The sequence below is a fragment of the Kogia breviceps genome, chromosome 1 (assembly GCF_026419965.1).
Source record: "Kogia breviceps isolate mKogBre1 chromosome 1, mKogBre1 haplotype 1, whole genome shotgun sequence".
Lineage (NCBI taxonomy): Eukaryota > Metazoa > Chordata > Mammalia > Artiodactyla > Physeteridae > Kogia > Kogia breviceps.
This window is the reverse complement of record NC_081310.1, coordinates 196516639-196542729: the sequence shown is the minus strand read 5'-3', so window position 1 is coordinate 196542729 and position 26091 is coordinate 196516639. Positions and strand designations below refer to the sequence as shown.

At 49.1% G+C, this 26091-nt stretch overlaps 1 protein-coding gene across 2 annotated transcripts; it reads right to left on the bottom strand.

The window, feature by feature from the left end:
* Positions 1 to 11631: 11631 nt before the first annotated feature.
* Positions 11632 to 25717, bottom strand: ERRFI1 (ERBB receptor feedback inhibitor 1). 2 transcript variants are annotated; one of them, XM_059052408.2, is made up of 4 exons: positions 25541 to 25717; positions 15373 to 15570; positions 15187 to 15263; positions 11632 to 14340 (listed from the first exon to the last, which is right to left on the bottom strand). In XM_059052408.2, exons 2-4 carry the CDS (start codon positions 15492 to 15494, stop codon positions 13157 to 13159), a joined length of 1383 nt encoding a protein of 460 aa, XP_058908391.1. In that variant the 5' UTR covers positions 15495 to 15570; positions 25541 to 25717; the 3' UTR covers positions 11632 to 13156. The 2 variants fall into 2 exon arrangements, with proteins under 2 accessions (XP_058908391.1, XP_066874297.1); XM_067018196.1 differs by lacking the exon at positions 25541 to 25717 and adding an exon at positions 16454 to 17085.
* Between the last annotated feature and the right edge of the window lie 374 nt (positions 25718 to 26091).

The window sequence follows — 26091 nt, the reverse complement described above, 5'->3', positions numbered from 1 at the left end:
CTTGCTATCTTATTTTATGTTTGCTTTTTACCATGATTTTTCATATTAAATTTTTCCTCTTACCATTTTTTGGATTGATCATTTTCTTAAAGTTTCATTTTCTTTTTCTTCAAGTGTTTTAGAAGGTGTACATCCAATTTCTACCATCCCACTTGGGACAATTTTCCAATCGATTTTCTTTTTGTGCTGTAGTTTGAATACCTTCTACTTACCTGTCTTTATGTTCACATTACGATCCTTTCTTTTGCAGTATCCAATCTGCTTTCAATCTCCTAAAAATTTTTTTTTCAGATATAGCATTTTTCAGGTCTAAGATTTCCATTTGGCTCTTTCTTAGTGTTTCTATATTGCTCCTAAAAAGACATCCCTATACCTTCACCCATTATATCCATCTTTTCCTGTCAAATCTTTAACATATTTATAATAATAATTTTTGAGTCTTCGCTAATTCTAGTATCTGGCTTTTCTGTGGGTCTGCTTCTATTGACTGCTTTTTTTCTCTTGATTATGGGATGCAGTCTCCTGCTTCTTTGCATGTCTCATAAATTCTGATCATACACTGAACATTATGGGTGATACATTATGACAGATACACAGTTTCTGTCAACTTCCTCTGAAAAGTGATGAACTTTGTTCTAGAAGGCAGTTAAATTACTGGCAGATAAATTTGGTCCTGTGGCAGCTTAGTTCTAGGCTTTGTTAGGGTATGTTTATTTCAGTTTTGCCCTCAGTCCGGGATGTGGGCCTCACTTCTAAAACATGGCCTTTCTGGGGTTTTAGTAGAAAGCCCAAGGGGTTTACCAAGCACCTCGAACTAGGGTGGACTTGAATTCCAAACTCTGAGTCTGCAGTCGGGCAGCTGCTGAAATCTCTGCTCAGTTCTGTGCCTCTCCACTTGTCATTTTCAGCTGGGCTCCTTGGAGGCATGACCCATACATGCCTGGTTCAGCAGTCAGCCAAGGATTGAAGGGGTGTTTGTACACAGATCTGGGGGCTTCCTTCTTTCAGGATCTGCCCTCCCTCAATTCCCAGCTACTCTGGCAGCCCTTAAATCCAGCTTCTGTCTTTTCAGCCCTGTAAGATGAGGTGGACCTTCACATAGTTGTTGTTTACGTTTTTCCTGAGTTTCTGTCAATAGCTTCTGTGCTATTACCTGAGGTGGAACCTACCCTCTAGATTTTTTTTCTTTTGAAACTGGAACAGCACAAGCTTTATTGAGTGGACAAAGAATGGAGAAGTGGGAACCTACTTCAGAAATCGTCTCCTATCCTCTAGATTTTTTTTTAAATTCCCATGCCACTCTCTATATTTTACAGCTTCATTTTTAATGGCTTCCTAGGGACCCTGACACTTCTTATTTATTTATTTATTTATTTATTTAGGCTGTGCCAGGTCTTAGTTGCGGCACGTGGGATCTTTTAGTTGCGGAATGCAGACTTCTTAGTTGCGGCATGCGTGCGGGATCTAGTTCCCCAACCAGGGATCAAACCTGGGCCCCCTGCATTGGGAGCGTGGAGTCTTACCCACTGGACCACCAGGGAAGTCCCTCTAGATTTTTAATGTACACTAATAGTATTCCATAATATCCAGAATTAATCAATTCTATCCTCTCCTCCCAAAAGACAAAAACCTGAGTCTGTTTTCACTTCCTTTCTCATTCTCCTTTTCCTTGAATTAATCCAGGATCTTAGTTCTCTATTATTATTCTTTTTTAGCTATGCATAAAAACTATTTAAACTTCACTATAAGCTGTAATGGCTGCTCTGTTCGCCACTGCCCACTGGATACCACAGCTACCTCCTTCTTGGATTCTTTGTGTCTTGCTATGTTGCAATCCTTGAGAAATTCCTTCAGGGAGCAAATCTGAGAGTGACAGACTTCCTGAGGTTTATATGCCCCAAATATTTCACTGTGACCTTTCACGTGAATGCTAATTTGGCTGAGTAAAGGACTCTGGGTTCAAAGTCATTTTTTCTTAGAACCTTGATGATATTCCTCCATTTTCCTCCAGCATCCTATGTTGCTGGGGCTCATATAATTCTTACTTCTTTGAGGGTAATTTTCTGCTTGTTTTCCTTTAGAAAGGGTGTTGTTTGTTGTTTTTCTCTTGCTATTCTGAAGTTTTGGGAAATGTGTAAGGGTGTGTCTTATTTCCAAGTAAATCATTTTGTCACCCGAGGGCCTTTTCCATGTGAAGACCTGTATCTTTCTTCAGATCTGGGAAATTTTTTTCCATTATGTTTTAATTATTTCTTTCATGCCACTCTCTATTCCTGTCTCCTCAGATTCTTTACTTCTCATTTTCTGTTCCTCGGACTTTTCCCATAATACCTTGTTTTTGTGTCTTGTAATATTGTGTCTGATCTCTGAGGATTATTTTCACATCTGTTTACTTTGTGAAATCTTTGCATAGGTGCTGGTCTCTGTTTATAGAGTTTTGTGCTCTTCTTGACATTCATTGGTTTTCAAATGCTTGGTGATTTTTTTTTTTTTTTTTTTTTTTTTTCAGTACGCGGGCCTCTCACTGCTGTGGCCTCTCCCGTTGCGGAGCACAGGCTCCGGACGCGCAGGCTCAGCGGCCATGTCTCACGGGCCCAGCCGCTCCGCGGCACGTGGCATCTTCCCGGACCGGGGCTCGAACCCGCGTCCCCCGCATCGGCAGGCGGACTCTCAGCCACCGCGCCCCCAGGGAAGCCCCGCTTGGTGATTTTTAATCTTACGCCCCTATTTGTGTTTGAAAACCCCCAATTCTGCTGTCTGTGGGTCCAGGCTCTGATCACACGTGCGTGGAAGAGGAGGGTCCATGCTTCTGGACGGGGTGCGCAGGGGGGGTGGGTCCTCTTCATGCCCCCTGGAGACTTCCTGCTGCCTGGGGCCTGGCCGGGCTCTTGGACACACTAACGCTCTAGCCTGGAGGCAGACACTCACTGGCACAGTTTAGTACAGGGAAGGGAGTGAGAGCAGCTGGCCAGCAGATACTCCGAAAGTGGTTCCCCAGATAATCACCCTGACTACTGCCCCAGGGCTGCTTCCTGTTCCATTTCCATAAACACAGAACTTTCTCAGAACTCTTGGAACTGCTTTCACAGAAGTCACTGCCTGTGAATATTTTAGCCTTCCTTTTCCTTTGATCCTATTTCTCCATCAAACCACACCTATCTGCTCTGTATCTTTCATGAATTCTGGAAACAGTCCGGTATGCCAATAGACATTTTGGGTTTTTACTTACAGGTTTTTTGGGGGGTGGGGGGTGGGGGGGCCTCGCCACGTGGCTTCTGGGATCTTAGTTTCCCGACCAGGGACTGAACCCAGGCCCACAGCAGTGGGAGTGCGGAGCCCTCACCACTGGACCGCCAGGGAGGTCCCAGGTTTATTCTTGACTTCAGGGGACTCCAGGATATGTTTACCAGGGAGGCAGGAGGCCCACCCCCGTTGGGCCATGGATGGGTCCCCACAGCTCGCCTGCATCACATTCCTGGTTATGGACCACAGGGTAGGGGCTCTGCACCCCTCCGAATAATACAGTGTCACTTGTCCTGGTTGAGGTTCAAACTTAAAAGGAGAAAGACCTGCTGACATCAGGATGTGCAACCAGGAGAGGGGTTAAAAACATATCCTCAACATTAGGCTACAGAATTTCAGAAGAAAACCTTTCCATGAAATTCCCACCTAGAAGCAGTTACAGGGAAGTGAGGTGATAAATGAGTCCAGAAAAATATACACGGGCTTGCTTCTAAGTCAGCCACAGCTTGCGTCAGGACACAGTGATGTAGAAATAACACGGCAAAGTTTTACGTGCAACTCAGGGTGTGGCGTGTATGTATGATTCATAAAGAATAATATGAGTTTGTATAGCTGGAAATGGGCATTTGGGTGGGGATTAAGCAAGGACAGAATTATAATGCACGCTGGGTGGGACGATAACACATCTTTTTGCCTGTAAGGCTGTTCAGAGAAAACTTTGTATCCAGGAAGCTGTCTTTAAGATTACTGAATACATAGAACCATTAAGAATAGGATTTAAGAGAAAAAAAAGACATGAATAGAAGATGTCTATAGACTGATGATACTCCAGGTTTTAGAGGAAAACATTGAAAATGAGGATTTGGGGCTTCCCTGGGGGCGCAGTGGTTAAGAATCCACCTGTCAATGCAGGGCACACGGGTTCGAGCCCTGGTCCAGGAAGATCCCACATGCCGCGGAGCAACGAAGCCCGCATGCCACAACTACTGAGCCTGCGCTCTAAAGCCTGCAAGCCACAACTACTGAAGCCCGAGTGCCACAACTACTGAAGCCCGCGCACCTAGAGCCCGTGCTCTGCAACAAGAGAAGCCACTGTGATGAGAAGCCCGCAACAAAGAGTAGCCCCCGCTCGCCGCAACTAGAGAAAGCCCGCGCGCAGCAACAAAGACCCAGTGCAGCCAAAAATAAATAAATTAAAAAAAAAAAAAAAAAAAGAAAATGAGGATTTCAAGTGTACAGCAAAGTGAATCAGTTATACGTATACATATATCCACTCTTTCTTCAGATTCTTTTCCCATATAGGTCATTACAGAGTATTGAGTAGAGTTCCCTGTGCTGTACTGGAGGTTCTATTAGTTACCTATTTTATATATAGTAGTGTATATGTGTCCATCCCAATCTTCCAATTTATCCCTCCCCCCCTTACCCACCGGTAACCATAAATTTATTTTCTACGTCTGTAACTCTATTTGTTTTGTAGATAAATTCATTTGTTGCCTTGTTTTTAGATTCCACATATAAGTGATATCATATGATACCTGTCTTTGTCTGACTTACTTCACTCAGTATGATAATCTCTAAGTCCATCCACGTTGCTGCAAATGGCATTATTTTGTTCTTTTCAATGGCTAATATTCCATTGTATATATGTACCACATCTAAATCAACTATAAAAAATGACAATTTCAGTTTGGTAAATCAATTTCTTTATAAGAGCCTTATCAGTAACCAAATAAGTGCCAGTCTATTACCGTTAAAGTGTGTGGATTCTTGCAAAAGGAAAAAATTGAACTGATTCAGCATCCTGTAAGCTTGGAAGAAAGAAAAAAAAAAAAAAACTAGCCTCGAAAACAAAAATAAAAACAGATTTCTGGCTGCTGTCCACAAAATGCTCGCACACAGCTGACTGGTGCCAGGATGAACACCTGTTGTGTTACCCGCTGCCATGGCGCACACCTTTCTTTCCTCAGTAGCCGCTGACGTGTGCCAAAGCAGGATTCTGGTCCCGGTGACAGTGACTTTCTCGCGCGGCTCCGTACACGCGTCTTGTTTCCTTTCTTCTTTTTTTTGGCCACACCACGCGGCACGCGGGATCCTAGTTTCCCAACCAGGGATCGAACCCGCGCCCCCCGCAGCGGAAGAACGGAGTCCCAACCACTGGACGCTCAGGGAAGTCGCAAGCGTCTTTTCTTTTCTTTTTTTTTTTTTTGTGGTACGGCCTCTCCTGTTGCAGAGCACAGGCTCCGGACGCACAGGCTCAGCGGCCACGGCTCACGGGCCCAGCCGCTCCGCGGCATGTGGGATCTCCCCGGACCGGGGCACGAACCCGTGTCCCCTGCATCAGCAGGCGGATTCTCAACCACTGCACCACCAGGGAAGCCCCAAGCGTCTTTTCTTTTGAATCAGGTCGCTTGGTTGTCAGGCAGACGCTGATAGCTTCACACAAGATCTCCGTGAGCCCATCACCGCCCCTGGCAAAGGGCACGTTTCTGATAACTGGTGAGTGTTGACGCGGTCAAGGAAATGCAGGAACAGGTTCAATCAGTCCAAGTGGCATCCGTGAGCCACCTCTCAGGCCAAAGCTACCTTGAGTGGGGGAAACACGGCTGCTTGGGGCCCCGATATTGTGCTTTTTTGCACTGACTCTGCCGCGATGCCCAGCAGTTTTCTGCTGGGCCAGTTAGGGGGCAGGTGGAAAGTTGAGCTGGAAAGAGCAGAAAGGTAGAGCCTGAAACCTTGATGGGAGGATAAAATTGTGGCGGTGCTTGGAGAAGAGCCGCCTGGGTAAACGGACTGTCGTCTTTGGAAGGCGGTTGTCATAATTCGTATTGAAATGACGCATGGGGCTCGGAGGAGCCTCCCTGACCCGGCTGCCCAGGCAGTGAGAACCGTGCCCGCGCTATCTTCACAGTTCTGGGATCGTGTGAGCCGGGCCACCTGGTCTCCTGCGAGCCCCAGACGTGTAATTAGAGCCTCCCGGGCCAGGACGATACGCAAATGAGCCTTATCACGCGTGTGGGCTGCTGTGGGTGCGCTGAGCCGGGCTCCCAGGTCTCCCTGAACCTCGGGATCCGGCCCCGGCTTCTGCTTAGCCAAGAGCTGTGATCGGTTACTAGGTAGAAAACTGTGTACAGGACACTAGTGCCTGCAAGAACCCCAGCACGGCCGAGGAGCTGGCACAGGCAGGATACAGCTTCCTGCGAGCCCAGGGCCACTCAGGGCTCAGGCCAGACAGACTCATCCTGCCTTACACAAGAGGGGAGTGTACAAAAGTCATGCAGTCCCAGGGGAGGCGCTGGGCTAATCCCTCATAACTGCGAAATGAAGAAACACGCAAGAAGCATGTGATTAAGAGGTTTATTTGACATGGATCCAAAGTTATTTCTAAGGAATGAAGGTGCTGCCTTTTTCCATCAGGGCACAGAGTTCAAGATGACGAATGCTCGTACGTTCCCAAGGACCAGTCCCTTGGTTATAACCCCTCGGTTCCCCCTTTTACTTTGGTTGGGGGCGGGAGGAAGAGAAGATTTACATGCCATCATGGATGCTGTTTTAGAGAACTTGCTACAGGTGGGCTTGCTTTGGGTTCCAGGCCATTTGATGGGATCGCAGGGTGAAGGATGACGGCATAGAGGAGGCACGTGTAAGCCCAATGGCCTGCCAGCAGCTCTCTTTCTAGGCAGGGAAAACCTCCCCAACCAGCCCCAGCCCCCTCTCCATCCCAAACCCCACCTGGGGCCCTGCCAGGTGGCCGTGGGCCTGAGAAGCAAAGGGCCGTCAAGGGCTGCTCTGATGTGAAAGCATTTCTGCAGGTGCTGGAAAACATAAACACTATACCTACCTTTGCCACTGAATTCTGGGCAGATCACGTGAAAGCCGAGGTGAGCCTGTCTAAACACGCTCTAGTAACAGATCTGGGCTGCTTAGGTAGAAGTATCTTGAAGTTTGATACATTCAAGTGAAAAGCAAGCATGAAAATTCACACCCTCGGATTGCATTAGACATGCTTCAGTTACATTGTTTCGCTTGGTACAAGGAGAGGCTAGCTGACTTCGAACGCACTTGAACCTTCTGCCCTATTCTCTCCTCTACTTTCCAAATAAAACCCCAAAACTTCTCTTAAAAGGTGTATGATTCAACTGTGGAGAGGAAGAGAGTCAGAACGTTTGTCAAATGGTCTAGTCTGCAAAGCAAACCAGCCTCTGAGTGTATCTTAGTTTGACCTAAGCTTATTTTCTTAAAATCAAGAATCTATACCACCACCATGCCCCCCATTCCCAAGCTTTAGTACTGGACTGGAAATTCACAGTTTGCCTCCTGGTTTGTTACACGATTCAGATGCAAAGGTGTGGAACCTCAATCTGTCTATCTGAAGGCTTTTAAAGGAAAAATCATTCAAGAATCCTCAAAGTTTGAAGTAATATCTTAACTAGAGCTAATGCAAATTAATCTCGTGGAAAATCTTGGCAGGTCAAAACCAACAGGAGTCACTTTTATCTTCTCAGTTGCCATTACCATAATGTAGAAATTTTTACATGGCAACGTATTTTTAAAGTTTTATTAGCTTTTCACAAAATGCCTAACAGAATGCTGAAATGAATTTCTAAGTTAATTTTATTTATTTTTTAATTTTTTTTTTAATTTTTTTTATTTTTTTGCGGTATGCGGGCCTCTCACTGTTGTGGCCTCTCCCATTGCGGAGCACAGGCTCCGGACGCGCAGGCCTAGTGGCCATGGCTCACAGGCTTAGTTGCTCCGCGGCATGTGGGATCTTCCCGGACCAGGGCACGAACCCGTGTCTCCTGCATCGGCAGGCGGATTCTCAACCGCTGCGCCACCAGGGAAGCCCCTAAGTTAATTTTAAATAGTAGGCCCTAAGTCCATTTTGATAGTAACTATTGCTAAATAAAATACTGTATATATATATGTGTGTTGTGGCAATGTCAATTTCCTGGTTTTGATTATGGACTATGATTATGTTATCATTGGGGAAATCTGGGTAATGGGTACAGGGGACCTCTCTGTACTGTTTTTGAAACTTTTTGAATGTATAATTAATCTCAAAACGAAAAGTAAAAAAAAAAAAGCTATGTATGAAATAACCATGCTAGGAACGTTTTTTTTTTTTTTTAATTTATTTATGGCTGTGTTGTGTCTTCATTTCTGTGCGAGGGCTTTCTCTAGTTGTGGCAAGCGGGCGGGGGGCAGTCTTCATCGCGGCGCACGGGCCTCTCACTATCGCGGCCTCTCTTGTTGCGGAGCACAGGCTGCAGACGCACAGGCTCAGTAGTTGTGGCTCATGGGCCTAGTTGCTCCGCAGTATGTGGGATCTTCCCAGACCAGGGCTCGAACCCGCGTCCCCTGCATTGGCAGGCAGACTCTCAACCACTGCGCCACCAGGGAAGCCCTAGGAGCTTATTTTTAAGAAAATGTCTCCATATACCCTAATATAATAAATTATGTGATGAAATTAAGAACTAAAATAGAGGGACTTCCCTGGCAGTCCAGTGGTTAAGACTCCGTGTTTCCACTGCAGGGGACACGGGTTTTGATCCCTAGTTGGGGAACTAAGATCCCGCAAGCCGTGCAGTACAGCCAAAAAATAAAATAAATAAAAAAATTTTAAAAAGAACTAAAATAGAGAATAGCTTAATATATACTTTGATTCTTAAGCCAGTAGGCGGATGTAGTTCTCTTTTCTCCGACTATGAATTGCTCTAGAAAAATCTATGGCTCTGTTGTTTTGACTAGGGCCCCTAGCATTGAAGAAACATCCTTTTAAAAGATCTTTTCATAACACACTTAAGACATCCCTTGAGACCTAAAGAGAAATAAGCAACGCATAAACAAGATTAAACTTCCATTAGAATGTGGAATTTATTAAGATCGGCAATGCATACTTGATTATTGCAACCTAGAGAGACTTGGAATTTAATATTATCCAGATTTGGGGTTGACTTAACAAAGGAGTCCTCTTGAACTTAGCTTCTGCTTTCTGCCATGAAACAGTCCCTAATAATAAATTCCTTCTGTTTGCATAGGCCTGGGCCCTGCTCTGCTGTGGTCTCCCATTGATGGGGAAGGGAAGCTCAGGGAATTGTTCCCGGAGGACGTGGGAGGTTGAGATGAGCCTGCACTTCCTGACTTTAGGCCAGAGCTTTGTTAACTAGCTAAGACCTGTCTTTAGGTGAGGACTCAACAGTGCATTCAGTAGCAGCTAAGAGCCGGCTGTGTCCTCGCCCTTAACGGTCGGTCTTATCGACACCAAGAGAGCAGGCCCAGGGCTGCCCGAGGCCAGGGGAGCACTTAGAATTCCACCTGTTCTGTGTGCTGGCCAAGGACTGAGGTGGCAAGCAGCGCTGTGGATAGCATTCTGGCCACTAGTGGCACCGGCCAGGAAGAAACAGGAAAAGAGAAGAGTCTCGCAAAATCAAGGAACAACGTGGAGGTGAGAGGGAAGCAAATACGCAATGAAGTAAAGATGGTCTTGAGCGCAGTCCAAAGAAAAGGCGGGAAAAAGAGGCATCAAATACGAGCTCCAGATGGCGTGTGGCGTCAGTGCCGTGACCAGCAGCCCCCAGCAGCTGGGGGATAGGCGCGTGGCCCGGGCCACACACCTGGGTCTGCCCCCACCTGAGGTCACCACCTGCTACTTCTACCTCCAAGTATCTTCAAAGCCCGTGTTTCTCCGTCTCCACTGCCGGACGCTCGGATCTCAGTTCCGACAGCCTCTGTCCTGAAGTCTGCCCATTTCCAATCCGTTCTGCACGCAACGGCCACTGGTCTTCTTAGAACACATCCCATCCCATCCATCCCCTGCCTAGACCTCCGAGTGGCATTCGCGACCCTTTCCCATTGACCCTCTCGCTGGGTAACTTCTGGCCCCTGGCAAGTGGCCAGCTTCCTTCCAGCCCTGCGGTCCTCTCTGCTGCTCCCCCCCCCCACCCCGCCCAGTTAGTTCACTGCCTCCTTGGGCTCAGATTGCATCCCTTCAGATCTTATCACCTCAGAGAGGTGGGGGCCCCTTGGTCATTCTGTCACCACCAGTGTTCATTCCTTTCCAGCGTTTATCACAAATGGTCACTAGGTACTGCTTCAAATTCCGTTAAGGGCCTGGGTGTTTTCCGAGGATCGAGCACTTGGTAGTTATTCAACGAATGTCTGTTGAAGGAACTCCTCAAACCCATTCCTTCGTCTGTCGATTGCCAGAAATAACGCCCAATTTGTGGGGTGAAGATGAGCAACAGCGAATCATAAAATCAATTCACAGACTGGGGGCCCTCACTGTGTACCAGCCACTGGTTTATACGCGGTTGTCACAGATAATTCTCTATCGCGGTTGTCACCCTCTCCCCCAGTTTCACCAGTGAGAAAACTGAGGTACAGAGATTTCGAAGAATCTGCCCGACACGTCATTAGAAAGAGCCGGAGTTGGACTTGCAGCCCGGATAGTCCATTTCCGAGTCCTCACTCTTTACTCTGGAAGGAACCAAGCACAGCCAGGGGTGCAGTTAAAGTCACGGAGAGCTTTGCCGTCACCCGGGAAGCTGGGGAGTGTCGAGGGCCGGGGGCGGGGGGTGACAGGTAGCTGGATTTTGGCGACAGGGCAGAGAAAAGTGGGGAGAACAGGCAAAGGGCCAGGCGACACCGGACGGGCACCCTCCCCGACAGCATCCCAGCCGCCTCCCGCCGCCGCCCAAATCCATGACTCAATGAGAGGCCAGGGCAGGCTGGGCTTCCTTGGGTGGCCTTGCATCAAGCAAGAAGCAGAGCCTCCCCAAGGGCCCAGGGCAATCCAGACCTAGGACTCAAACTCCAAATGCGTCACGTCAGGTCCACGTCAGAGCCGCTCCTTCCTGTTACAGCCCCCTTGATGGGGACGCCCCCTCCCCAGAAGGACTCTGTTTCCACAGCAACGAACCAGCATCAATTCAGAAGCACCTTCTTAATTGTTATAGGTAAATACAAACAGCTCGTTTTCACGGTCTGTATACTACTTAAATGTACATTGCTTAAATCGTTTGTCATTCTAGGGGATGGTGGTAACTTTCTTTTTTTTTTTTTTTGCAGTATGCAGGCCTCTCACTGTTGTGGCCTCTCCCGTTGCGGAGCACAGGCTCCGGACGCGCAGGCTCAGCGGCCATGGCTCACGGGCTTAGTTGCTCCGTGGCATGTGGGATCTTCCCAGACCAGGGCACGAACCCGTGTCTCCTGCATCGGCAGGTGGATTTTCAACCACTGCGCCACCAGGGAAGCCCCGGTGGTACCTTTCAAGCCTATGTTAGACTGCTTAAAACTCTTCCCTTGTGCTTAAAAGTGGTCATGTTGTCATATTACTCGAGACACAAAATTTTATAAGAGTGTAGGCAAGAAACATTATTAACGGTGTCATAAATAAGTATTATAACTTTATTAAAATGAAAAGACAATATTCAAAATAATGCAACAAAAATGAATAAAATCCTTTGTCCAATACTGTACACATAAATGCAGAAATCAGTGCATTTTTCTAAAGCATGTTTTAACCTTCATTTAAGTTCATACTAAAATATAAGCTTTAAATAGCTCAAATAACATCACTCAGCAGTTTAAACTGTAAACAGCGTGTTTAATATGAAGAGCGTCGCAGTAAAAGGTACTTCTGGTACTGAGCACCGTCCGTCTCCTCTGTGCGGCTCTACGCGGGACACAGACAGCGAAGCTTGCGGAAATGGGAACGTGGGCTCTGTGGCTCACCGAATCCGAGCAGAGCAGCCGACGGTGAGGGTTTCCAAAGCAGGTGCTGAGGTGACCTCTGTTCTTAAGACATACTGGGCTGTTGGTCAGAAGCGTTTTACTTAAAAAGCAAACAATCCCCAGGAAATACTGAAGAGGAACCAGCAACACAAGGCCAGCTTGTGTTGTATTCGTTTATTTATACAGTCTAAAAAAGGGGAGGGGAAAAAACCCGACAAAAAAAACAAGAAACAGACAAACAAAAAAACCCACGACACACGTCCCCCACACAGACCCTCTCAACCGCACGGCTGTTTCATTATTGCTTCAACTGACGCCCTCAACAGTGGCAAAGAGTTTAGTTTGCTTTCCCCCCGAGCGCCCTGTGTTTCGGGCGGTGGTGGGCGGGGGTAGAATACAGCAGGAATGGTAAGGAAAAATGATGGACTAATTCTGTTACCTTCCCATTTTTCAAGATGTGAGACGCGGACAGGTGAGAATACGGTACCAAATATGTGGCCATCCCTCCCCTCAACAGACCAGAAAGCAAGACCTGAAGGATTTAGGTCTTGGGATGACTTGAACGAGGCAGGTTAAGTCACAGAAAGAACGAATGGCCTGCCCTCCACGGAAAAACTGCTCGCAAAAATGAATGAGACGAAACGGAACGGGCCTCAGAGCCAGAAACCCTCAAACTTAGTAAGCAGAAATAGTTGGGGGTTTTTTGTGGTTTTTTTAAAAAAATGATTTTGCTCTGAACAATACTGTATTCTGTATTCTCGTCCATTTGCTCAATTTTCAGTCTATCAGGAGCCATCCTCCAGCTTTATTTAGCTTTTATCATTCTAAATATATATTTTACTCTAAGGAAGCAACTACTTGGTTAACTTGCAACTAGGCTCTACGATTTTACCACGAGTGTAGGTGCGGGTGCGTAACACGCGCACGTACAGAAACGTCCCCGTCCTTCCTTCCCGCGTCACATCTTTAAATCACAGACTTGAGCAGGCTTTTCTCCGCCGCTAACACGGCCAGGGACGCTCAGCACGGCAGCACCTCACGACCCCCTGAACCCTTCTCTTTAGGGCAGACAGTTCGACTCTCTGACCCCGCGACCTGCGCCGCCTTCCTGTGAACCGCTGTCAGGCTGGAGAACCGCCGGCTGCTGCGGCACCTCTGCTGAGCCAGGACCCAGGGTCTAAGGGGAAACCACGTAGGAGAAATGTCTGCGCTTCGCGTGGCCTGCCAGATCCACCCTTGGTTTCGAGTCCAGCTTTTCTGGGGCCGAAAAGACACCGCCGTCGGCAGGGAGGGGCTGGATGGGGGTGCTCGCGTGTGTCTCTTCTGCTTCCCTAAAAAACTTTTCGTATTTGTCCAGGTAGGGCGGCCTCTCAGGGAGCAGGTAATAATGCGTCGAGCTCACTTTCCTCCCATTCTCAATGATGGGCAGGATGCAGGGGACCTTGCCGGCGGCCCCCTCGCTGTGCTGTCTCTGCAGGGCTTTGCTGCTCACGTACTTGGGGTCGGGGGCAAAGCTCTGCGTGGGCGGCATGACCCCGTTGAGGTAAGACGGGAGACTTTTGGGGCTCGGGGTGCGGGAGTTACTCCGGGACAAGGGTTCTCTCGGCGGGACTTTGGGGGGCCTGTCCTCGTCGCTGTAGGTGCTGGAAGTGACTTCGGCCGACCACCTTCTGTAGTCCGGCTTGGCCGGCCGGGGAGGGATGGGGACCCGGGGGGGCACCTCGGGCTTGTCGTCGTCGGAGTTGGGAGAAGCCCTGTGCACGTAGCTGGAGATCCTGATGGCCGGCTTGTGAAAGGACCCTGCGGGGCCCGAGTGAGACCTCCGCAGTCTCCGGTGGGCCTGGGACGGAGGGGGGCTGGCACGCGTCCCCCCGGCAGCCTGGTCGTGCGCCTGGCTGAGATCCGCGGACGAGACGGCCGGGGTGTCGAAATACGCGTAGTTGATCTGTCCGCACCCACGGAAGCTGCGCCTGCCGGGGCCGTCGGGTCTGAAGTCGGAGAGCGCGCAGTCTTCTAGAAGGAAGTCCGTGTCCGAGCTGGTCAGGAACTCGACCTCGCAGTCCGCCTCGTCCAGGGGGAGGTCCTCGGAGATGGGCAGGGGCGGCAGCGGCCGGGAGCCCCGCTCGCAGGGAGCCCCGCCAGGGAGGAGGGCCGGGGGCGTCTTGACGGGGGTGAGCGGGGGCGTGGGGACACCGAGCCCGTTCACTGCCAGCCTCCTCAATCCACACGCCACCCGATCCTCCTCCGGCTGCCCCCAGCCTTCGCTCGGGGGGATGACGAGAGGGGGCAGGCGGGCCTTGGCGGAGGGGCCGTGCTCCGGAAAGTGGCTGCCGTTCGTCGGAGCAGACCTGGAAACGCGCCCTGGAAGGAACCCGAGAGGATACCCAAGATCGCCCGCGCTCCTGCCACCGCCTGCCAGGTCGCCCCTGGCCAAACACCCGGCCGCTGGACCGCCGAGCACACCCCGGCCAGCGCCGCGGGCGTACTGAGGGCCCGGAGGCGGGGAACGCACCCGGTTCCCAGAACAGATGGTCTCTTCTCTATCTGCGTCGGACGTGGGCGTGCGCGGCGCCTATGCCCACAACCCCCACACAGGCTCTGTGACGCGTGCGGAACCCACAGCCGGCGAGCAGCACGTGACTTACGCGAGTGCCAGCCCGCAGCAGCCTGGCCCTTTGAGAGCTGGACCACCCAGCACGCGCAGGGCGGCCCGGAGACAGCACGAAGCCTCACCCGGCCCCCTGCCATACCGCGAGCCAGAGACTCGCCTGCGATGGCACAAGCAGCCCTTGGCAAAAACCTAAGGAACGCCAGGTTCACGTTAGAAGGACCAACATACACACACTCCTCTAAGTTTTTGTCAACACTTATACGGCTCTGTCACTTGCAAACAGGCATTCGAGGCTCGTCAGCAAGAAGAGAGGTCCTGTCCAGGGTTCCTTCTAAAAGTTATTATGTCTCGTCGCTGGGATGCCTTTAGAAGCTCGCACCCCCACAGGGAGACCCAGTGACTCAGGCTGAGGTGCAAAGGCGGCTAAGAACACGCTTAGCTTCAGATCTGTCGCCACTAGGGGTCTGGCTCCTGTGGGAAACGGCTCAGGTCGTTCCCTGATTTAGAAAATAACGCTGGAGGCCAAGCTCACGCGAGGGGCTGCCGCCACCCTCCTCCCCAAGTGCCAGGGGCGCTTGGGCTCTCAGGACACGTACCTATGGACGTTAGGTGCTCCTGCGCCGTCGAGTTCAGACTGTAGGCCATGGTTATGGGGTCGATGTTCAAAAAGCCGCTGAAAGGAAAGGACGGACACCTTGGTGACAAACAGGCAGCACTGGCGTCCCCGCCCTCACTCGGACGTCACACACTCAGGCTCCCGCGGCCCCACGCCCTGCACTTACTTCTCGAACTCGCCGCGGCCCCCCCAGCAGGCCTTCAGGCTCCCCAGGGCTTGGCCATCATGCAGAAACCCAGTTTTTAACGGGACTCTGATCTCTTGAGCAGCGACGCCGGCCATGGACATTGTGCCTTATTCTGGGAAGTCTTCAAACTCGTGAAGCCCAGGGAGGGATGTGTAGTCAGCCAGTGGCTTTCATTCCCTAGAGGGGATGCAGAGGAGACAGTAAGGGAACAATCCCGAAACACGCCGAACTCGCCACGGTGAGAGCGTTTCGGGGGCTGTGGAATAGAAACATTCCACGACCGACTTCCACTCGGTTCTTCCATTTTTAAGTTACCTAGCTCTCACTTTTCACGAGGGTACGTAAATGTAGACATTATAAGTCTTTTGGGGGGGAGGCGGGGGCATGTACTAATCCAGGATGTGAGATGCTTTCAGCCAACGGGCAAGAGAGCGTCGCCAGCCGAGGCGGAGCTCCTGCGCGCCGAGAGCTGCACAGCACAGCGGCCTCACCCGCCAGAGCACACACACGGATCTTCAGTGTGTGGCTGTGTTGAGAGTGGAGCTCATCCCACCCCGACCCCCGAGCTACACAAGTACTTTCAGAAATTACTGCGTTCGAATCTGCAGCACTAATATTCTCTAAGACCCAACGCTTTGATGAAGCAGGAGAGTCTACACTCGGCCCCCGCTAACCAACGCCACAAGCCCAGCATTTACTTGGATTCTGTATTTCGGGCTGGGCCCCGGGAAGACAAATTCTCCAGCTATTGCTTTGGCGAGAATAAAGAAATCGTTACACGCGAAGATACTCGTTTCCATTCTCCTGTGGAAATCGAGTTCTGCAGGATGCCTGGCTTCGGCAGAGGCCTGGCTGGCGTCCTCCTCCCTTTTAAAGGCAAACTGCAGACTGCATTCTCCACATTCTCCCCTGTGACGCGCCTAGTAATTTATGTCTGTCCTGCCTAGCTGCGAGGCATGGACTACAGTTTTCTTAACCCAGCAGTTCCTCACCTTCAGACCCTTCCGCCCCCTTGTCAGATGGGTCTGGAGTCCCCAGCCCCCATTGTCCGTATCATTACCCAGGTGTAATCTCGTGATTAGCATCCACGGCTGCCCTGTCTTCAGATACGCACGTTTGCTTAGAATAAGGTGAGGACGTCACTTGTCAGGTCTCCGTGTCACATTGACCCCTCGTGCGATGTGTACATACACCTTCTAACGCTTTCTCATGCTCTTGGCAAGTACTTCCGTACAAACCGAGAGCTGGGTGCCGTGCCGAGGGCTGTGGGTGACACAAGACGAGTGCGATGGGTGCTGTGCTGGGGGAGGGGCAGGCAGGTCAGAGTTTTGTTCCGTCGCCCCCTACAAGACTGTGAGCTCAGGAAAGAGGCTGCGCCCCGATCATTAATTATCACCACCTGAACGTTAGCAGGTGCTAAGTGAACGTTTGTTCAATGGATGTTTGTACAATGCCATCTATTAGTATTGTCAGCAGCAACTGAATGTATACGATATGTAAGGCACAGGGTTTATTTTTTGTTTTTTTTAAAGCTAAGGGTCTAAAAAAATACTCTGCAAATGTTTATGATTCTTTTTTTTTTTTTTTCACATGAAAAGGAATGCAGACAGTAATCTTTCAGTGACAAAGGAGGACGGAGTCCGATCAGCCCTTCTCAGCTTTTTACTCTCCTGAAGTCAGCTGTTTTCATATACTAGGCAGAGATTTCAACAGGTTTAAAATATTATTTCTAATAGTCAAGCATTATCTTTCTTTCATCCGTCTCTAAAGATATGTGATTAAGAAGAGGGGGAAAAAAAAAAAACCCCATCATTTCAGAAATCTAAGTTATTGGGAGGTCTTTTTTTGTTGTTTCTGCGGGTTGGTTTTTAAGATCAGGAACAAAGCAAATGTGTTTTTACTTCCCCTGAATGCAGTTAAGCTCTAAGAAAAATTTAAGATACAATCTTTAGCAAAAAATTGCTAGACACGCCCTCTCTGTCCCTGCCCGGTGGTCTAGGGTGCTGTTTCTGAGCAATCTGCAAGCACTGGCAGGACGACAGGGACAGCATCTGTGGCGACAGGGACAGTATCTGTGGCCATAGAAAAATGAAAGGCCAGATAGGAAGAAGAATATGGTATCTGACTGGTTTGAAAGCACACATGTGAAGACCGCCCGGCCAGATTACAGGTAAGTGCTGCAGGGGACGGTGAAGGCCCAGCCCTCACCTGTCTGCAGGCCAGCAAGAACTACCGGTAATTACTGCGGGTCGGCCTCCGAATGCCATCTTCTAAATCTTCGCTTTCAACAGGGTGATTGTGTAACCATCGCCTCTGCTGAAATGGCCTCAGAATTCTGGACTTCCATTTCAGTGGTCCCTTAACATTATGTACACGTTCTAGAAAAAGTTATTTTTTGGTCATTGCTCCCATCACCTCCTTGTTAGCTTTAAGAAAAAAAAATTTTTTTTTTTTTTTAGTATAAAAAGAATTGTGTTCACTGAGGCAGCTCGCTTGTGACCACAATAGTGTCTTTGTGCATTCATCGAAGGTGACCTGCCTCTACATTTCAATGGGGAATTGTGAATGGGCCATGTTATGAAACTGTCCAAACTTCCCACTGGCTCGCACGGGGGAGCTCCTAGGGCAGTGTCACTGTGTGCTCTCTTCTTCTGGAAAATAACTCCCAACTGTAGACTCAAAATGGGGCACCTGCAGGCGGTCGGGAAGCAAACTTTTAAAGTGTGTTCCACAGGTTGTAAACTCAACCACCTGGAATTCTTTTATGCCTCTCTCAAAACACTGGAAGTGTTCAATAGGTATATACTCCTCTGTAAAAAAAAAAAAAAAAGTCAATCAATTTGGTCAACCTCGAGTCAAAAAGAAACACGGCGCTCAAGTGAAACTGAACTGACGCTGCAGTGTTTCGAAGTGTGTTCCCTTGTAACTGTAAAACTAGCTCTACCTTACGATTCATTAGGAAAACGGCTGCAAAAAGATACCTACGTGGGAAAACCAGGATCTATAAGTCCAAGATGGCACTGTGTGATGAAATGCAAAACTACGAAAGCTAATGTGAATCCACTCATCCTGCTATAGACCGGGGTCTCAATAACCTTGCGCATAGTAACTTTTCTAAAACACATGAACTACTTTTTAGCCCTTGTGTCAAAAATGCTGTTAAATACCCATCCCAGGTGTGAGCTACTTTTTCCTGTTAACATCACTTTTTTTTTTTTTTTAATTCAAGGAAAACCAAACCAAGCCAAACCCCTAAAGCCATTGGTTTCTTGAGGCTGATGTCCCTTTATTTTCTCTCCTTACAACCCGGCCCGGCCTGGAGTTCTGATTCCCCGCTAGGGCTTCAACTCTACATTGACAGCTTCCCGAAACCCTAGTCTAGTCCAGCCCGGGCGCAAGCCTCCACTTTGCATCTCCTATTGTCTGGTGATTACCCTTCCAGTCGGATGGTCCCCTGGCATCTCCAACTTTACTAACCGAACGCCTCCTGTCACCCACCGCACGTCCCCTCCCCCTTCCCGAACCAGTTCACAGTCTAAGCAGATCACGCGTCTCCGAAAGGCACCATTTTTAACCTGAGTTACAGCAGATGTACGTTCAATCACCAGGGTCCACAGCTTATCTCTACGCTGTTTCTCGAAGAATCTGAATCTATCTTCCTTCCCTCGCAATCTGCCTCGGGTCTGAAAGGCCCCCACACCCACCCTGCGCGCCAGATCGCGGTCCCTCATCTCTCACCGCTCCAACCTCGTCAAAGTCTTCAAAGGCTTCTCGGTGAAAGCCCCTCCGTGCGGCATCGAAGGCCTTCACGACGAGGCCCCCGTCTACCTTTTCTCAAGCTCTTGCTTCTCCTTCCCCCAGATCGCTGCTAGGAATCAGTTTAGGCTTCGGGGCCACCCCCTCCACGATCCCGCTCCCTTGGGGGAAGCCAGAGGAGGCTGCCTGGGGCTCGGGTTATTCTGTGCCCTGGTCCCCTCCTCTGGGCCTAACTTTCTAGGACAGCACTCACTCCGCCGCCCCAACAGATCCGGACCTCGCTCATTTCTGACACATACTTAGTAAGTGGATTTTGAGAAAATATTCACCTCATTTTTAAAAAAGTAATTACATGAAAGATTCATGTAATTTATAATACAAAGCAGTGAAGAAGGGGAAGAACACAGGTTTGTAAGGGATAAACTTAACATTTGCTGACGTTGGCCAATTATAACGGAACAAGTCTAGGACAGGTAGCCAGCAAGGAATTTTCACTAAATTCATTTCCAAAATCCAAAGTGGACAGTTGGAGACTGGGTAAAAAATCAGAAGCTTAAATGGTTAACAATGTGACTTCCCCGGCCGGCATCTGTTACTAAACGTCTACTTAAAGCAATCAGGGGATGCTTTCTAGAAACACTGAGTTTCACCTTCTCCTCTCTTCTGGATTGTAAATGCAACTCCTGTGTTTTTGCTGCTAAATTTAAGGTCATTTTCCTTAAAAAAAAAAAAGGGGGGGGTTACACCCAAAAGCACATTGCACATTCTTTATCAAATAGGTGAAATCACATGCCTTTTGCTTGAGGATAGCCTCTTTGAGACTGTTCTTTAAAAACCAGGCTACCTTGAGGCAATAACCTAGATAGGCTCACCTGGCCACAGGTCTCATTAATAAATCTCAGAGGCAGTCCATGAGAGGGGGAGGGGCACATTTTTGTCACACAACTCATCCAGTTCTGCCCAGTGCTTCCTTATTTAAAAGTGTGATGTAATTTCCTTCTTTCAGTCTGGTTTAAGAACCTGATTTCTGTTTATTCAGGGTGACAAATGGTCTTCTCAGCTGCATTTAACAACTACCACCTACCTACCTATTTCCATACCCAGGGAGATATAAGGTAACTACAGTCCCAGCCAAAATTTGTGAAAAGAAACTGACTTAAGACCATGACCAATAGCACGATTGTAGACGCTCCCCAAGTTAATCAACTCGCCTTTCATTTTGAAGATGCCTCAAATAATCACCTTTGGGAAAAATGAAAGGGCAAGGAAAACAAAGCCAAACCTCACTATTTTTACTGTGATTAGTGTCTAAAGCACTGGTGGCCAAGCGCTCTGCACTGAACGTTCAGTTTAGCTCTTTCACAGGATTTTAATTTCCGTTAATAAAAGGAGAAAACTTACTTATTTGACATTCACCTAACACATTCAGTGTTTGTCATCGCTCTAGTGTCGTGTGGCCTGAGCTGATTCACTAAAAGCAGAAGAGTCTTCGAAAATCACAGACCCTAATTCAGGGCTTTTCTCAGATTTCACGTTGATAGGCATGGTCTGGGGGAGGGAGAAGGGGCAGCCAGGGAGGACAGTGCCCTGCTGCTGTGGAAGCATCAACAGCCTCTGCCTTAAATGCCCAGATGATTTTAAAGAGTGTGACACGAAGTTACTAACACGTAACTAAGCTCAGTGGTTTCCGTGAAGATGTGCGTGTGGCCCAGCGTGGTGGGGACGGACGTTCTGTCCCCCTGCGGCCCTGCACCTGGCCCCGGGTGGCCCATTTGTCGGTGGTAAACACCAAGGCAGCCAGGAAAATGTTTTATCTTCACACTGTCGCAATCAAAGCCAGGTGACCTAAGTTCGGAAATAATTCAGAATATTCTCTAGCTAAGTATTTTAAGAAAGGGCAAGCCAACAGAAAACGTATTCCTTCACTACCACGGTCGCCGACAGCCTCTGGGTCCCCGGAGCCTCCTGCGCGGCTTTGGTGACAGAGCAGAAACGCCCTACGGCAGGAATGGATTCTTCTGTCCTTTTCCTACAGAGCGCTAGCCTAGCGGGGCTCGAAGACACGCTGCGCGGGAAATATTATTCCTGTTAGACACACACACGGTAGGTCTCTAATGGTGAAAGATACATGATTTCTAGTCCAATATTAATGACAATGAGCACAATAGTCTAATGATAGGAAGCGAGTCTTTAAAACTTCAAATTTAATTAATGAGCGTTTAAGTCGCCCAATGGGTAATTCGAGATTGTTACAGTGAACAGAAACCCAGTAAGGATAATAACTAGTTCACTGGACACTTATCTGACAGGCAGCGTTCCAAGTACTTTATGTGTATTAACTAATTTAATCCTCTCCACAACCCTGGGAGGTGGGTGCCTATTACCACCCTCATTTACAGCCCAGGAGCCAGAAGCGCAGAGCTAAGGAACTTGGGGCCCAGACTTGAGGCAGGCTCTTCGCACACACCACGCGGCTCTCCAAGCTCTTAATTAAACCGGGGGAAGATCTGACCAACTACGACGCTCAAGGTTTCAGGGTGGTGCAGACAGACGGTCCTGGGGCTTCGCTGCCTGGTAACAGTTTTTTCTTGGGCAACCTTTAGCCTATGAAAGTTCCTATTATACTTCAACTCCCTCAGATTCTCCTGTACAAGTTATTACTTGCAGGTCTGTCCTATGTATCCTCTGGAAAGGGTGGGTTAGGTATCAGTCTGATATTCCGTGACCACTTCAAACAGTCCTTTGAAACCGTCAACCTTCAGTGACATGTGGATGCCCCACCATCATATAACCCGTTACAAGATGGTATTTGATATATGCGGGTCTGTCTCCGCGTCCCTACACATACCCAAGGGGCCTCCTTTTAATCCAGTCCCAGCATGGATCCCTGTGGGGCGTGATAATCAGGCTCTATTGTAAAATCCAGAATTTAATGATAGAATGTCTTGTATTTGGAAAGCGGTCCAGAGATGACAAAACACTTTCTAACATGTTATCTCACTTGATCCCCAAGGCATCCCTGTAAGAGGAGGCAGGGATTATAGCCGCCATTTTGCAGAGGAGGAAATGAAGTGAGATAAGTAAGCATCTTCCTGTTGGCAAAGGGCCATCGCGGCTCTTCTACCCTCTAATCTAGCATTTTCCCCACTACACTTTCACCACCTCTCCTTTCCAGAGTGTCTTCATTTCAGGCGACAGCCACGTTTCTCCTCCTGACATTCTTGGTTACAGATGGAGAACCTGACACAAAGGACAGGACCCAAGCGCTGGTCAGCTGCGCAGAGAAGACTGAACTCTCAGCTCGTGCATTTGGCTCATTGGTTTTTAGAAGGCAGGGCTTCATTATTTTCACAAATAGTTATCGGATGCTTATTCTGGACTACATACGACGCTAGGTGGGGCTGCCTAAGGTTCAGTCTAGCGAGGAGAGAGGTAAGAGGTAAGCACACAATTTCAGATTGTGGTCACTTCCAAGGGAATGAGCGGAGAACAGGACAGGGCAAGGAGGCAGAAGAACCTATTCACACAGGCGGCTAGGGAAGGCTTCTCTCAGGTGACTTTTAAAATTTGAATCTAAAGGATGAAAAAAAAGGCATCCATGAGAAGAGTCAGGAGAAGAGCATTCCGCGCAGAGAGGAACAGTATTTTCAAATCCCAATCTGTAACTCATCGAGTTTCATATTCTGGGGGTCTTTAACAAGAGCTTTTGGACAATGTCTTCTCATCCTGACCTTCCTACTGTTTCCTCTGTTAAACTGTAATCTTTTGTTGAATCACGGCACTTTGGAGTTGAAAAGGGCTACATCATGGAGCCAGAGCCCCATATTTAAAAAATATATTCAATGGCCTTTCGGTAATACTGCCCAATTTTATGGTATAAAGAATTGGATTCAAGTATCAACGAGGACTCCAAATGGCAGAATCCTTTTTTCTTTTCTGAAATCTGAATCCCACATTAACTTCCCCCTACCTTAAAATGAACTTCTGTATTTAAGCTAGTAACGTAAGTTCAGAACCCCCAAACTCACCAGTTTTATCTATCTTTACAAAGCATGTTTATACTGTGCGAATAATGCCAGAATGCCACAACTGGATTTCGTTTATCTGGTGAGTTATCCCAATCAGCTTTTAGAACGCATGGCCAAACACCAGCGCCAAAGGATGCTACAGAAATCCTGATGATGAGGTACCCACTCAAATGCATTTAGCTTAAGAGCAGACTCCCTCCGTGGCGGGAGTCTGTGACATTCCAATTCCTGGAATTACCCCGGCACCACCTTTCCCCTCCTCTGGTCACCTTTTGAAAGCAACCTCATGGTATGTAGACATTCAGGTCAGTTTCAAGCACGTTAGATTGCACCTGTCATTTAGGTGACTTGATTTTTTTTTTTTAATTTATTTTGGCTGTGCCGGCTCTTAGCTGCGGCACGTGGGATCTTTAGTTGCACCATGCGGGCTTCTTAGTTGCGGCATGCATGCGGGATCTAGTTCCCTGACCAGGGATCGAACCCTGGCCCCTGCATTGGAAGTGCAGAGTCTTATCCACTGGACCACCAGGGAAGTCCCAGGTGACTTGCTTTTAAAAGCTACCATTACTACTAGCAGAAAGGAAGTATTATCTGGTTCCTCTCAGGAGCAGCAGTTATTTTCACACAAAAACTCAAGTCTACAGTATAATTAAATCTCACAGAAAGAGCAACTAGAATCGACTGTGAACCGAAAGTAGGAAACCCAGTGCATCACGACAGTGGTTTCCCCTATCTGCCAAAACTACGAATAATTCAGACCTTTCATAACGGCCATTAAAAAAAACAACAACAGATTTGCTTTCCGAACTTTATCAGTGACTGGTCCGATCCTGCTGAGCTTTAAAATGTAAAATATGCTTTTCCTGCAATTACTTATCAGTCATCAACTATGTGCAAAGCTGCATAAGATAGAAGTTGTGCAAGGCAGGGTTCCTGCCCTTAAGGAGTTTACAGTCTAATATATTAGATAATATATTATCTAATATCTAATATACAGTTAGGTTATAAATTATTACTCCCAGACCTCTCCCACCTACCAGTGAGTGTCCACAAGAACACACAGCTGAAAAGGAAACCTCTGTATGAATGACGAACAGTGTCTGAACTCCATGCTAAAACCCATATGTATTTCTCTTCAAATTTGCTAATATCTGGAGAAGAGCTTGATTGATAACATACTGATAACCAACCATAGTCGGCCTGTTAACAAGGAACCGACTTCTTTTAGTTTGGTCTTAGCAAAATTTGGTCACTTTCTGAAATAGGTACCAAAATGCCTTTGTTTAAGGAAAACTTCACTTACAACCATATAATTCCAGTAAGGATTTTTTAAAAAAAGAAAAGAAAAAGAAAGAAATGCAGTTTAAAAAAAAAGAAGGCAAAACCAGATACGGTGAACTTATTTAGATGCTTCAGTCTCCTGAACAAACGTTATCCCCATTGCATTCTTAACAGATTAATAAAAGCCCGAAACTTTGTAGAACACTTGTTCTCCAGAAGGGGGGGAAAAAGGCATTTTAACCTCACCTTTCTTCACCCCCGACAGTTGCCTAGAAACCAGTCCTGCCCTACCAGTGTTGCAGGTGCACCTAAAGTCACCAACACATCTCTTTTAAAGCTACAGTCTCTATTCTGATTGCACTTACGTTTATGACTAACACTCTACTCATATTTTTTTTTTTTATCAGGTAAGAGACTGGTTTCTTTCAGGCAATGACGAAATCTTAATAAAGGCTTCGCAAGCACCAATCCAGTATCAATCCTGGTAAAGGAGTCATCTAATTTGTATAAGACAATGATATACATATAAACACACACGTACACACACAAGAACTGGCCAATAAGTGTTCTCGTTTCGAACACAGAATTCTACAGTTCCTTCCCGTTTGAGGCAACATTTAGGACCTTCACAGCAAAGAATCACGTTCCTGGGAGGAGGCGGAGGAGGAGCAGCAGGGGGAGGAGGAGGGCGCGGGGCTGCTCGGATGAATTAAGAACACCGACTGGGGATGACCGTCGTCGCCGAGACTAGGCAGAAGAACCGCGGGTCAGCACGGGCGCCGATCCCGGCCCCCCGCAGCTCCCAGGACAGGGCTTACGGGCGCGCGGTGTGGACCAGACTAGCGCAGCCCCCGGCGGGAAGAGGAAAGAGCCCGAGGCCGCCGCCAGCCCGCGGACGCAGGACCCCGGCTCGCCTCTCTCGGAGCCGCGTCCCCGGCGCCCCGGGCCGGCCCCTCCCTCCGTCCCGGGAGACTCTGCGCCGAGCGACCCTCTCCGCGCCCCGGGGACCCACCCCGCGTAGAGAGCCGCCCGGAGCCCTGAGGGGCGCGCCGCCACCCCCCCCCCGCCCGCAGGCCCCTTACCCCAGCGAAGCCGCGGCTGCCCCACGGCGCCCTCCCGCGCATGTCCGTCCCGGCTGTCTCAGCGCCGCGGGCTCAGGGGCCCGGACACCGCGCAGGCGCCTCGCCGCTCGCCTGGCGCCCGCTCCCACTAGCGTTCCCCACTCGCACTCGGCCGCCGTCGCCGCCTCACTATATACTGAGTGGGCGGGGCCGTGACGTCGCCGCTCGCCGCCCCACCTCCCCCGCGCAGCCAATCCCGGGCGCGAGCCGCTTAAAGGGGCGATATCGCGGCGGAGGCGCTCGCGTGGGGCCCGGAGGCGCTCGCGTGGGGCCCGGAGGCGCTCGCGTGGGGCCCGCCAGCGTCGCGCGGCCCCGCGGGGAAGCTGCCTTTGTCTCCCGAGGGCCGGGTTTCTGGGCCGCCGCGGCCTGGGCCCCTCCCCTCTGCCGGATTCGGGTGGCCGCTGCCCAGCTCCGAGAACCCCCTCCCGAGAATCTTCCTCTGAAGTGTGCGGGCCGCCCGGCCTCGGCCGCGGTTCCTGCCCGACCCAAAGGCGGCGCCGCGCCTCGCACGC

Coding starts and splice junctions, on each gene's coding strand:
- ERRFI1 (XM_059052408.2), bottom strand. CDS start 15,494: ATGTCCATGGCCGGCGTCGCTGCTCAAGAGATCAGAGTCCCGTTAAAA. Junction 15,264..15,372: donor GGCCGCGGCGAGTTCGAGAA/GTAAGTGCAGGG, acceptor CTTTCCTTTCAG/CGGCTTTTTGAACATCGACC. Junction 14,341..15,186: donor GGAGCACCTAACGTCCATAG/GTACGTGTCCTG, acceptor GGTTCCTTCCAG/GGCGCGTTTCCAGGTCTGCT.